The 14,652-nt window shown below is 36.8% G+C and overlaps 1 protein-coding gene across 1 annotated transcript; it reads left to right on the forward strand.

The window, feature by feature from the left end:
- The first annotated feature begins 601 nt into the window (after nt 1-601).
- Nucleotides 602-13,720, forward strand: LOC131688673 (vesicular inhibitory amino acid transporter). Its single transcript, XM_058973105.1, has 5 exons — nt 602-757; nt 1,514-1,910; nt 1,973-2,138; nt 2,202-2,325; nt 11,507-13,720. The coding sequence occupies exons 2-5, from the start codon at nt 1,694-1,696 to the stop codon at nt 12,689-12,691; spliced, it is 1,692 nt and encodes a 563-aa protein (XP_058829088.1). The 5' UTR covers nt 602-757; nt 1,514-1,693; the 3' UTR covers nt 12,692-13,720.
- Nucleotides 13,721-14,652: the final 932 nt, after the last annotated feature.

Raw genomic sequence — 14,652 nt, forward strand, 5'->3', positions numbered from 1 at the left:
GTCGCGCACCCACCTAAAACCCCTCACTCCTCATTTTCCATCACACACCGAGATTCACATTTATCATTTTGCATCTTTCACCTTACAATAGGTTTGTTCCAGTACACGGAAGTCACTCCCTGTTGCTCCGGAGCAAAAAATTCTTGCTCCTTTTCACTCCGATTTGCTACCAGATGAAAAAGAAAAGAAGATAATACAGGAACGATTTTCTCCCTGTTTGCTCCGGAGTACTTCCAGTTTCTCCTGGTACTGGACTAATGTATACCTGGATTCAAACTGATGCCTCATAACCCCATTATTCATTAAGTTTAACACGAATGGTAGCATTGGTTTACGTCCTACACACTTGGAACCACTCTTGGAAATTTAAAATAATAAAATATTGTTACATAGTGGGTTGACTGTAAAAACGTTCCTTCCAGAATTTAACATAAGGAAACTTGTTTTCATCCTTTCAAAGTAAACCGTCAATTCAAGCTCTACTCGACATCAAGCTAAAATGGAACAAATTAACTATTTTATCCTGACATCGCACAACATCCTTTTCTCTCATCTAAGGTACGTTCTGTCAATCCCTATTGAGCATTCGCTGTACTCCTTATAACCATATCACGAGAGCAGTCATTTTCCTCCAAAATGGCACAGTAAACGGTAGTACACGCTAGGCCAGGAAATAGCCCCAAAAAGGACACTGCTGCGGTTAGTCTTCACCAGTGTAAAAGTGAAAATCCGCTGCCACCTCCATACGGATCAGAACGTAAGTATTGTTCTTGTTGAAAAACTATTAGAAATGGAGACATTTTCAAATTTTCCATCGCGTAATTTTTGCACCCCAGTTGCTTGTAGAAGAAAATTATTCACCCAACCTTCACTCAACTCCGCCACCGCCCCACTTCTTCCCAGTTCAAATCTGTGAGTTGCACTCATTCACCACCCACTGGGGGATGCGATATTCTGTTTTCTTTTCTCAGCGATGATGCTGGGAGAGTGTGCTCTATGTGTGCCAGAAGAGATTTTCCTTGTGGGGAGAGTACAAAACGTGTTTTGATTATTTGAAAGCACGGCGAAAAAATCGATTCAATAATGGTTTCGTGAAAGGTATGAGTAAAGGTGACAAAGAAATATACTTTGGACACCTTTGGTAGGTAGGAAAACAATGTTGTGTGGAAGTTTCCTCATAAACGAGAATTTCAAACAGTTTGGAACCACGCAGAAAGCAGTTTTGCAATATTTCTATGCTGAAGCTTATGTGTATTAACGGATTTTTTACGGTTGGTAATTTCTCAACCCTAATCCAAGTACAATTGAGGAACAAGCATTTGCAAGTCCGACATCATAATACACTCAATAATACACTAGTATCTCGTGACGAAGTCTAACATAATGCACGCATAGAAGGAATGATAATCCATTTTAGGTTTGATTTATAGAAAGTTGAAAAAAAAATTCTCCGTTATATATTTTGCAAGTAAATATAGCAGCTAAGAGACTAATACCATTTCGTTTTATGTAGGGATATCTTCATCGACATGAGACGTGGGTGAGGCGCATGTAGCAAAACAAAACAGTTATCAGTAAAATCACTGAAAGTCTTCCAGAAACAAACTAGAGCATAGTGATATATTATTAATTATTTAGTGAAAAAACTTTATCTTAATAAAAAGATAAAAAACCAAATAAAAGACGAAGAAAGATGTCTTTCCTCAACGCACTGCGTGCAGCGCCTCTGCCACCGGTGAAGAATGTCCTGAACGTGGCCCTGCAAACCGCTCGTCAGACAATCCCGTCAAAGAACAAGCAGAATGACTACGAGCAGCCCGGCGGTGAGAACGTAGCACCGGGAGCAAGCATGCGGGCACCACCGCAGGTTCCTCCACGGCCACAGAATGTGCACTTTGCTGATTCCGATGGTAACTTTCAGCTCGTCTGGTTAGTTTAGCTTCCGATCAATACATATGAATCGACATTCTAGGAGACACTGGTGGGACTACCGAAATGAACCCATTAAACCCGTTCACCAACCCGAAAGCGTACTACCAAGAAGGGACGGATCAACCGACGGCCGGTCAATATCAGGAGACAGGGTTCAATCAGCCAAGAGATTTTGAGAATGGCTATCAAGCTGGAGGCTACCCCAGGTATGGTTTCAGTTATCATGATCCTGAAGAAAGAACACCGTGTTTTATTGATGAACTTTACAGGCAAGGCAGTGTTCAATCGTTTGGGTCCGATAGTACATTTGCCGGCGGTTGCGAAGGTGAAGCACCCGGAGGGTATAAAATCAACGAATATCAAGCGGCATGGAATGTTACCAATGCAATTCAGGTGAGATCAACTGCAACGAAGTACACGATTTAAATGCGGAATCATAGCTTAGTTAACCCTTTCATGCCCAACTCTTTCTAGCGCATGTAGGATTTTAAATCTATTATCCCTAAAAACTGTCCGAGCCAAAACAAACAAACTTGTTTTGATCAATATAGCTGCTTCTCTCGCAACTCTTGAAGCTGCCAAATGTTTAGCTTCCGATGCTCATTAAAATCTTGTTAGAATATTCAAACACGGTGCAATCGTAACTCAAAATTTACTGGAGCGATTCTCTTGAAATTTTTATTCTTCAAATGATTTTTCAGGTAACCATACGTAAATAATCAATGTTCATACTTTCGAGTAAATGACGATTTCGTAAAATGAACCATCTATGAAAATCGTGACCAACCTCCCGAAATCACGAATAATAAACCCCGTATTCATGAAAATATTCGTCTTACCACAAAACTTGTTTACACCAAAAATTACATGATGCTTAACTCGAATGTTTGGTACACGGTGTGTATATAAAATGACCTTATTACAAAAAATAAGCATTGCTGAATCTTTCGCTATTCGATAGCAGATCTACTTACCTTTAATTTAGGACTTGTTTGAAAATAATCCACCGAGGGTCGACGAACATTTTTATTTTTCCAATTCAATTTGGCTAACTATCGCCAAAAGAAGAAGGGGCCAAAATAATCAATCATGCCATATGTATTCGATAACATATAAAATGGTATCAATTTGAGTATATATTCCTTGTTTTGATGTGAGTCTTTGTTTTTCTTTTTTCCTTTTTCAGGGGTTTTTAGGAACGTGTTCACTGGAACACAGAAAGAGAAAGAATAACCGGAACCCACAGTGGTCCCAAAGAGCAAAAAAGGGTTTTTTTAGATTGCGTCAAAACGGTTGACTTTAGCATAATGGTGTCTTCAATAAAGTTTCTTGGAGTAGAACTCCCCTTCTTTCTGCCTTATCGGATTGATGATTAATCCCCCTAATAGTAAGTTACGAAATTTTCGCCAATGATTCAGATAGACAAACACTTCTTTCAGCAAAGTTGTAGAGAAACTCGTTACAAACATTTTACTTGAAGACTCTCTATCTTTTAAATTTTTAGAGATAAAGGGCATTATTGGTTAAAGGCCCCTTAAAAAGTTTTTTCCTTATAAGTTCTAGATTTTTTCCAGTTCTAGAATATTGTTTGGAGTATTAAACTGCATTACTTTGCCGAAGACGGAAACTTGCTATCGCTAGTATGTGTGGAGATATTCACGTTTTTTGATTGAACATAGCTCTTTTTCCAATGGCGATAAAAACGGGCAAACCACTTTATAAACTAATTAAAGCGCAAGAAAAAAACAACAAATGCTGGAAAAAACAGATCTCCCCAAAGCGACCCTCTATGGAAATACTAGAGCTGAAGTTTCTTCATTCTCACCGTTCCTGTCATTCTTTCTCTGTCTGTTTTCCAGTGGACACTAGAGTGACAGGAAAAAATGACCCCTATCGGCCCACCCCTGAGTCGATTTCTAGTCCCACTAGGAGTACTTGTTCCAAATTTGAAGAAAATCGGACGAGTCTAGCTACTGGACCAACGTGCCTGAAGTTTGTATGAGATTTTTCGACAATTTACATGGAGAAAAGCCACTAGCTCACATTTTCGCCGGTAGGTGGCACTGTTCCCATCGTAGTATCACTGTAAGTGAAAATAAGAAAGATAATTTAATTGTCTACAATTTTGTCGAAGACTGCTAGTGAATCCGGCTTTGTTAAAAGAAGTTATTAAACTTTTAGCGACGCGATGCCTGAGTCAGTTTTCCATAGGGCCTAGCAGTGCATGGTTGTGCATCAGTACTCGATTCGTACGAACTAATCATTTTTGTGAAATAACCGTTAGATTTAGCTCAATAGTATGTTCAGAAGAATTGTAGTAAATAATAGGAGTCATGTTTTGGTTAGAAAATTTTAGATCCACATTGTACCGCATAGAGGGCGCCAACACTAACTTTTCAACGGAGAGAGATAGAAATTAGGTGTCTTCCACAAAGTTGTAGAAAAAGCATTTTGCAATAATTCTCCCGAACATCTTGATATTATATCTTTCTTCTATGAAAAGTTAGCGTTGGCGCCCTCTATGCGGTCATAGTTGAAACTAAAATTTTCCAACCAAAACATAACTCGTATTATGTGGTATAATTCTTCTGAACATACTATTGAGCTAAACCTAACAGTTATTTCACAAAAATGTATAGTTCGTGGGAATCAAGTACTGATACACAACCATGCACTGCTAGGCCCCATAGAAAACTGACTCAGACATCACTTCGTTAAAATTTTAATAACTTCTTTCAACAAAGCCGGATTAACTAGCAGTCTTCGACAAAGTTCTAGACAATTAAATTATCTTTCTTATTTTCACTTACAGTCATTATACAATGCATACAGTGCCACCTAGCGGCAAAAATGCGTGTTAGTGGGTTTTCTCCATGTAAATTGTCGAAAAATCTCATACAAACTTCAGGCACGTTGGTCCGGTAGCTAGACTTGACCGATTTGCTTCAAATTTGGTGCAAGAACTCCTGGTGGGATTATGAATCGAATCAGGAGTGGGCCGATTGAGTTTTCAAAAATTCATTATTTTTCTGGGCAGTCTAGTGGACACGTTCCTAAAATTATATTTAAGTGTTTTATTACAAGACTTTGTGAATGTTATACTGGTTATAGCATCATTAAAGTTATCACTTTTTATTCGAAAAAGTTGTTGATCATGCACAATTCCATAAATATCTCAATAACTACCTTAGAATAAGATGGTCAAATCCACATATGGAAAAATTTTGTAAGGTAGAGAGAAATCCTTTTTGTTTGACACCCAAAATGCCTACACTGGTCAAGTTAAGGTTGAGATATTGATCAATTAAAAAAAATGTGACAAAGTTTCATGGTTTGAAAGCATTTACTAAAAATGCTATATCTCAGCCTCCCGACCGAATTTTTACAATATTTATTCACGAAAACTTTCGTAATGAATAGTACTTTCTAATACATGCCTTTGGTTTAATGAAAAAAATATTGATTTGTGAGAATTTTCTTCAAAATTGACTAAAAAATATTGTTCTCGCTTTGTTTAATCATTGATCGTTTTGTTCTATCATTGATATAAGCACTTTCTGTGAAAAACTTTTAAATGGAATTTATTCTCCAAGGTCCACAGAAAAATAAAAAAAATATTTAAAAAATAATCGGACTTCGAAAAAATTACGAAAACCCAGCCCCGTGAAAACTGTTTGTTGCCTGAAGCTGCCACCAAATACCAGTAGCGCTAGCTATGTTTAAAATGTTTAAGGTCAATTCACATGAACTGCACAACACTGTTTGAAAGTGGGAGTCAAAATAAATAAATAATAACAATATATGAGATTTTTCTTGCATTGCTTATTCTCCATAAACTCCGAACTCTTTTTTACCTGTATTCCAGTTAAGTACATCAAAATGAAGTTTGTTTGCATTCGACAAGTTTCAGGTCGAGTTAACAATATTGGCTCTTAGCAATGTGAACGCTGCTTAAAGCGTGTTCGCTGTCATTTTTGGCAACTATCCGAGCCAGGAAGCCAGCTTATGTTGGCTTCATTCATTTTTCAAAGAAACGTCAAAACATTCACCCTCTTGCGAAAACCGCTTGTATACGACAATTTTACTCAAAAATGGTTATTTTTCATAAATCGCATTTGTGGAACCTCTAGATGATTTTTTAGAAACTTGATTTGTTCTACAAAAGTGCTTAAAATATGCTCATCTTTCATTATAGGGTTGAGCACCATGACTTTTCGCACATCGATTTTTTTTTTGGGACAGCCTAATATAGTATGTTTCATAAATCATGATATTTAGATTTGAACTAAAAAAAAATTTGTTCTGGATCCCTCGGTGGATTATTTCCGAATTAGTTTTAAATTAAAGGTAAAAGTTTCTTTCATTCAATAATGAACAATTAAGCGATGCTTATTTTTTTGTCATAATATTGTTCTATTATACAAACCGTGGGTAGTGTTATTGTGGTTGTGTATTAAATATGGTTGGTTTTCTATGATTCTAATTCATAATTTGGTAGTGCACTGATTTGTTTTAACCTTAATGTTTATGAGTTTACTACCGGATTTTTCTGGCAGAGTAGTATAATTTATGTTCATCATTCCAGGACCTTTGTCGCGAATTTCGTAGTTCCTCTTCGTGTCATCGAGATATTAGGTTTTTTATTGACGCAGTTAACCTCACTTTTCTTGACAGTTCACTAGTACTGTTTACATGGACTTAGAAAAATTTGTGAACGACTAGATTCGCTCGAAGCAAATCGTAAAGAATTTTTCTGAGTCCATGTAAACAGTACAAGCGAACTGTCAAACATGAACATCGAGTTCATTTGTGACGTCAGTGTAAAGTATTCAATTTCACTCTCGAATTTTTCGCGCGAAGTAGAGTGATTCGTGTTGATTGGTTTGGATCATAAAAGCGTAGCCGATCGGCGGTTTATGAACTATTTTTTTCGGGCATCACACTCAGAGTTAAAAATATTCAAATTCATTGAATGAAAATTGATCATATTCAGCCGCATTCATTTTTAATATTCAGTGACGCAGCTGAACACGTCAAACAAACAAACCGCCCATTCATACATGCAGATTTTCATTCGGCTCCGATTATTGCACGAAGCGACCGTGCAGCAGCGACGATGATTGTTGTTTCATATAATCTATCGGCATTTAAAAACATTTTCCTAGATAATTAGTGTAATGAATATATTGTACGATATTCAACCACAGACTAACAGACATAACACTCGAAAACAATACTTCGCCCGCTTTAACGATCATTTTAAATATATTTGTAGTTGGGACTGTGGCCACATTTGAAATTATGGCGCCACTGACATATGAACAGGCATATAGGGGATAGACCACTTGTGAAAAATTGTTCCCAAACCTGAGGGGTAACCCATCAGCAAATGAGTGTTTGGGACTGTGAATAAAAGGTGAAGCTAGTGTTCTGGGAAAATTGCCGGATCGATGTTTTTGTGGGAATTCCCTCATAGTGTTATGTCTGTTAGTCTGTGATTCAACTGAATGAATAAGATGTATAGTTGAATGAATATTTTTTCTATTCACCGCGAGTCGCAACAGGTTCATTTTCAGCCGTCAAAAAAGAGCTTCGATTATTTTTAACTCTAATCACACTGAATTCGACGTTCGAGGTCCTTGTAGTTTTCTTCTCCTGCTCGTACCTATTATTTCTCACTAGCAGCTGGGCACAAGTGATTTACATTTCATAAAAAAGTTCACGTAGCAAAAATGAATCCATGAATGCACTATGCTATATTTCTCCTTGGTGGAGAAATTTAGGTAAAAACTATTTTTTCTTCAATGAGGATAAAATTGTTTAAAACCATTTAATTTAATTTCATGAATAATTTTTCAAATTCTGTCACGACCATGCAAATTTCGAAGAACTACATCATAAAAGTGTATTTTATAATTTTGTGAACTCTTTCATGAGCACGTATGGTAAATCGTGACTAATATACTAGGAATCATGAACCAGTTCACGAATTCATGATTAATATTCTGAGTTCTGTTAAATGGTTGACGAGAAAATGCTGAGATCTTGCAAAAAACTATTTCGAAGCCACAAATTGTAAAGCTAGACCAATATGCTGAGAATCATCAATAAGTTCACGGGGCCTGAATGCATTCATGAATAATCTGTCATGACTTTCAAGAAATAGTTTTTTCGCAATGCCCTAATATGTAGCATGACAAAAAGTCACTTAAAGTATTCGTAAAAAAAAAGTTTGGATGCGTACAATATAGCACTATGAGTAGTTAAAGAATATTAATAAGAATAACGTATTTTCTGAATGAAGTTGAAAACCACTTTTTTGGGTCTGTGGGTCTAAAATGGCGGATCAAACTTTATTCAAGACCAATTTCTAAAAAAGCGTAAACTGGTGTTTTAAGTGAAAATTGTCTCGATCAGATTTTTTACTTTCGATAGTTGACTTTTGAAGACTTTTTGGGGGTTTGGTGTTGCTTTGTTATAAAAGTACTCCGATCATTTTTTGGAATCATCGGCATACAAACAAGCGGGGCGCATACCAGCTGGCGAATACCTTCATTTAGGTTTAAGATATTTCTAGAGAAAATTTTCAATAGGACGTAAGTAACAATGAGAGATTCTCTTTGGGGTCTTTCTCTTCTGTTCATTACTCGACCATTTCAACATTTACTGCTCTACTCTTTGCATAATATTCTAGTCAAAGCCGTCGGCTTTCGATATGTACTGGAAAATTTGTACAAAGTGTTGAAATGACGTCGTAATAAACGAAAGAGAATGTAAACAAAGAGAGGCTCTCAATGTTACTTACGTCCTATTGAAAATTTTCTCTAGATTTGTTATTAATAATTGTATTGCAATGTAACCAGAACACACAATGATACAGTCCATGTTTTTGTCCCTCCTCGATAAAAACGAGCAAGGATGCCAGGTGATATTTTGAATAAACTGTGCGCGGCCCATGTATTTAAGGATTAACGACAAAAGAATTGTAATATGCCAAAGATGTTTCAAGGGTGACGCGCTCACCTGGAAGCGCACTCAAATCAAATCATGCATTCTCCATTTTACATTCGGCACTATTCGTAATTATTTTATAAAATGACGAATTAACTTGTTTATATTTACAAGAATAGTTAACTTTGGAAGTTTAGTATCTCTGAAGAATTTTACTACGTGAATTAGCACATCTTTGATAAATCGCCATCCACCAAAAAGTAATTATGGATAATTTACTCTTCAAGCAAATGTATTTCGAGACTTTAAGTTTCACCAAAGATTTCGAAAATGAAATTTCAAACAACTTTAATGAAGACATGAATACTTCGTGTATCCAGGGTAGCAAAATATATGAGATTATATGTGAAAGAAAACATTTAAAAAAGTTATTCGGATATTACTGTATACGTAAGATTGATCATATACTAATACCCAAATAACTTCCGCTGTTTATAAACAATAAAATTAATATTCTGTCCACAGGCACGAGTCTCGGAATCTTACAATAAATAATCATTTGTTTAAGAGACCTGGTTTACGAAAATGTTCTACATATCGTTTTATATCTCGATATGCTGTATTCATATAGCGTTCAAATTAAAGCTGTTATGAATTGATTCTGTTTGTTTGTAGACTGGAATGGCATCTGTGAGAATGCTTGTTTGTGAAATTTACTAAATTTAAGTATCTTCGAAAAATCAGCGATTTTTATCAAACAACGCCCCCCCTCTTCCTCTCCTACCGGCTACGCCGCTGTGAAGTTAATTAAACTTTACACTATATTGAATTAGATGCCATGAACCTCAAGGAGTATTAAGAGAAAAAAAAGATCATCAACCTGTTACTTATTACGCTTGCAGACCTTAAGTTCTGTATTTCAGAAAGTTCTTGGATAACCAAAACGTATGTACCGCATCCATACTGGTACTGGTTACGCTTGTAGATCTTGAAGCCTCGCTGAGTGTTCTGACAGCTCGTTTGATTGAAGGTTTCAAGGAAATCTTGTTGTCAACTGACAGTACGTGATCATATTGTGAAATATGTGATACAAGAAGATATAACGTAGAATGATTTTTTAACAAGCTCTCATTTAGTTATTTGCATCGTCTTCATTTGAACCATAGCCAGGAAAGTATTAAGGGGTTATACAAAGTTGGAACTCAAAAAATCGAAAAAAGTATTATTGAATATTCTGAAAGTACATACTTTTGAAAATATCTGTGCGAAATTTCATCCAGATCGGAGCACTAGATTTCAAACTACAGCCCCGCGCAGCGCGCTTGTTCTTCCGCGTATGAAGTTAACACAAAACTTTAAACACAATTATCTCAGAACTAAGTTGTTTGAAAAGTACCGTTGCAGTGAACGTGATATCTCAAATACTATTCATCCGATTTGCATATTTTTTTTGAATTGTTTGTATTTACATTCTCATGTACTTGAACGGAAACTTTTTCATCCAAATTTTTTTGACTCTTTGCCATGAATTTTTGTTTAAAATTTTGAACACCCCAAAACTCAATTTTTTGGTTAACATGTTTTTTTGCAGAAAAAAATTATTCAGAAACCGATCCGTTCAAGTACACCACAATACATTTTCCTTCAATAATCTTTTTACTTTTTTGATTTCAGTTGAGCAGTTCGGCTTGGAGAGCGTTCACCGCAAACCTCTGCCAAAAAACACGCTTCGGGGGATGGGCCATAAATCCGCCGACCTTCAATATTTTTTTTTAATTCAACTTGTTTTTCGAACTTCGATAGCACTACCAACGAGCTGTCTTTTGCTTTTTCAAATAAAATTAAAAAAAAAACGCTTTAAAAAAATCACGAACTCATTGATAAGTTTTTTATACTCAACTCACTTTTTCGCCACAACTTTGTATATAACCCCTTAAAAATATTCTGAGCGGAAATTATAGTAATTTTCACTAGAATTGGACACATTCTGATTGGTTTTCTGATGAACTTGTTGAAGGTAGACGAATGTTATTCAGTGAAGAAACGAGATCCAGATTATTGAGCGAATTTTGCATACAACATGCTATTGCTTCAAATTCCGGATATATGATCCGCTTTTGATAATATTTTCCATTTTTTGTAAGTGAGTCGTTCTTGATTCAAAACAAATTCTAGCATTTAAATAGCTTTTTCCGAGTGCACCAAATTTTTAGTGCACCAATCAAAAAAAGTTCGAGGCACTGGCAATGCTTGTTTGGGGTTGCTGTGCAATTGAAATGCTAATTACTGACAAGAAGAACTTAAATAGCTTTGTATGAGATATTTCGCAACAATCAAGCATTCAAAGTGCTAATATACTGCAAGCAGCACCTTAATCACAAGTAATATGCTACTTTACTTCATGTACTAATGCTCGGTAGTTACCTGGGAAATTTTGGCCAACAACTCCAAACGTTCCAGGTGAACAGCTGCACTCTAATTACATTATATTCCAATCCATAACACATCACAGCTAGCACATTGATTTACGACAGGTAATACAACATACAGATCCGTTTACCTTGAGTTCATTATTAATGCATCAACACAAATTTACATAGTAACCTGAACCGATTCTTCACAGGGCATGTTCATCGTCTCGCTTCCCTTCGCTGTGCTCCGCGGCGGTTATTGGGCCATCATCGCCATGGTTGGAATCGCGCACATCTGCTGCTACACTGGAAAGATACTGGTCCAATGTTTGTACGAGCCGGATCCGCAAACCGGCGAGCCAGTACGTGTACGGGATAGCTACGTAGCCATCGCGAAGGTCTGTTTCGGCAAAAAGGTAGGAGCACGAGTCGTAAGTATAGCGCAAATCATCGAACTGCTGATGACCTGCATTCTGTACGTGGTCGTTTGCGGTGATTTGATGGCCGGATCGTTCCCCGATGGTGCGCTAGACACCAGGTCGTGGATGATGTTGTGCGGGATCTTTCTGTTACCATTGGCTTTCCTAAAATCGCTTCACCATGTCTCGTTGCTGTCGTTCTGGTGTACAATGTCGCATTTGTTGATCAATGCTATCATTGTTGGCTACTGCCTGCTGGAGATCGGCGACTGGGGCTGGAGTAAGGTCAAGTGGCGAATGGATTTCGAAAACTTTCCAATCTCGCTTGGTGTTATTGTCTTCTCCTACACGTCGCAGATCTTTCTACCGACGCTCGAAGGAAACATGGAGGACCGTTCTAAATTCAACTGGATGCTGGATTGGTCGCATATCGCTGCGGCCGCATTCAAGGCTCTTTTTGGCTATATTTGCTTTCTGACGTTCCAGAATGACACTCAGCAGGTAATCACGAACAATCTGCACTCGCCGGCTTTCAAGGGTTTAGTCAACTTTTGTCTGGTGATCAAAGCGATCCTCAGCTACCCACTGCCATTTTTTGCCGCTTGCGAATTACTTGAACGCGCATTCTTTCGTGGAAAGCCTAAGACCATGTTTCCCGTTGTTTGGGAACTCGATGGTGATCTGAAAGTCTGGGGTCTTGCATGGCGATTGAGTGTTATTCTTGGAACCATCATGATGGCTATTTTCATTCCGCACTTCTCGATCTTGATGGGCTTCATTGGAAGTTTCACTGGCACGATGTTGAGTTTCATTTGGCCATGCTACTTCCATTTGAAATTACGAGGACATCTGTTAGATCAGAGGGAGCGGGCATACAATTACTTCATTATCTTTCTGGGCGTTCTGTTCGGCGTCGTTGGAATCTACGATTCCGGCAGCGCCCTGATCAAAGCGTTCGAGATTGGTCTTCCATTCTAAGAATCTTCCCCAAAAAAGTATGTTGTGAAAATTACCGATAATTCCTTTGATGACGCAATTATGTATAGTTGTTAAGCTTACTACTACTATTACTACCTACTTTCCTTAGTGGAATATAATTATTGTTTGAGTTAATTGGAAATTAACTGCATGCGTTTACCAGTAAGACATATCTGAAAACCAGTGTATATTACCCAAAAACAATCTAGAATATAACAAATAAGGCAAATCAAATTGTACCACTTAAGATTCAAACAAAATGATCATTGTCTTCCTACTTGTGATGAGAGTCAAACAGGAGAGTAAACCAGTTAATCCAACTGTCTTCCGAAGGATGCAGAGGAGTTCTCTGCAATCTAATAGATTACATTTAGTAGAATGAGTTGACCGCAAATAGCTAGTAACTGAAGGTTTGAATGAAACGTATTACATATACATAAAAATGCAATAAATGAACATCGTTACTATAGAGAGCGCAAAATTAAAAAAAAGATCGCACGAGAACAGAACAAAAAGATGGCATCAATTAATCGTGTATTGACAATAAAACAAAAACAATGTAATCAAGCGGTTATAATATATTTATCACCCCTATTGTAAAAGAAAATCGCAGGAGAGTAGACGAATAAGCATAAAAATCAAACAATATAACTGGGCGGTCCTGATGAGTTCACAACCGTTACTGCTATAGTGAGTACTGAACTGTTTTCAACATTTTTAATTATCTAGTCGTTATCTATACATTTATTGAAACCATGTCTTCCAGAAGAAATAGAAATATTTATAGTAAAACAATCCACCGTCTTCCAATATACATACTTTTCATCCTATTCATTTTCACTTGCTTTCGAGAATATTGATCATGCATAAGTATATAGTTTTATCATTCAATTAAGGTTTATTCAATGATTACAACTAATGTTGTGTTACACTTAAGCGCAAATCGTTAGGAGAATCGTAAACTTGCTAAATTACTGTATTCAAAAGAAACATTATAGGTGTCCAAATAAATATAGTTAGTTGACTCCACAGTGTAACCAATTGCACTAAAAAAGAAATTTCCTGGGTTCAGAGCAAAATTGTTTTGTGGTTTTATTAGTTTTGCCTTCAAATAATGCGAGTTATCGGGCCTAGTGGGTATTCTCTTTCTGTTCTGCACGCCGTTCAATATCGGTGGGGTACAGCTTGTTCATATATTCCTGAGGATTTTGAACTATTTTATCGTGAATTATGACCTGCCCTTTTCTAAATTTCGGAAGAAAAGTCGTGTAACGTTATGAACGTTTTTATCTTTTGTTGTTCTGTATGGAATTAATTAATTTCTTCGCCATTTGGTTGACAATATGTGCAGCAACGTTCAGCTAAATATGCAAATATGACATGCATTGCAGCTAGGTTTTAAAAAACCTTTCGAAACAACTCGGAAAGGTGAAAATTTTCAACTCATCTCGATCAGAGCCGTCAGTATGGCGGACCAACCGAACAATTAAATTATGAAAAGTTTTAAATGTAGATTCGATACAGATTTATTTCTACTATCATTCATATGGAGCTGTTTGGAGCGAACGAAGCATCCCCTCAAAACTGTACAATACCGCGACGCTGGACACGGCTGGTGGATGAAACAGTTTGTTTCGTAACGTGCCACTAGCAGAAGCAATTATTTCCATTCCTGACAGCTGGAAAGTAGCATACAGATTTTCTTTTTTTGTATAAATTTTGTTTATTTTATGTTGTGTTTTGTATCTTTGTTCCTCTATGTTTTCATAATATTTTCTGTTTAGTTAGCTTTTGGGACTTTTTTCTTCTTGTGCCATTGTCGTATGGTGGTAATTTAATTATTAAAGACAATTTACCTTAAAACTAACTTCAAATGAATACATTCATATTTTGATTTATTGCTATTTCTGAGGTGAGGCATCTCTCTCTTAACTTTGCGCAAAATTGTTGGAACCTAGGGT

Source organism: Topomyia yanbarensis, chromosome 3 (assembly GCF_030247195.1).
Source record: "Topomyia yanbarensis strain Yona2022 chromosome 3, ASM3024719v1, whole genome shotgun sequence".
Classification (NCBI taxonomy): domain Eukaryota; kingdom Metazoa; phylum Arthropoda; class Insecta; order Diptera; family Culicidae; genus Topomyia; species Topomyia yanbarensis.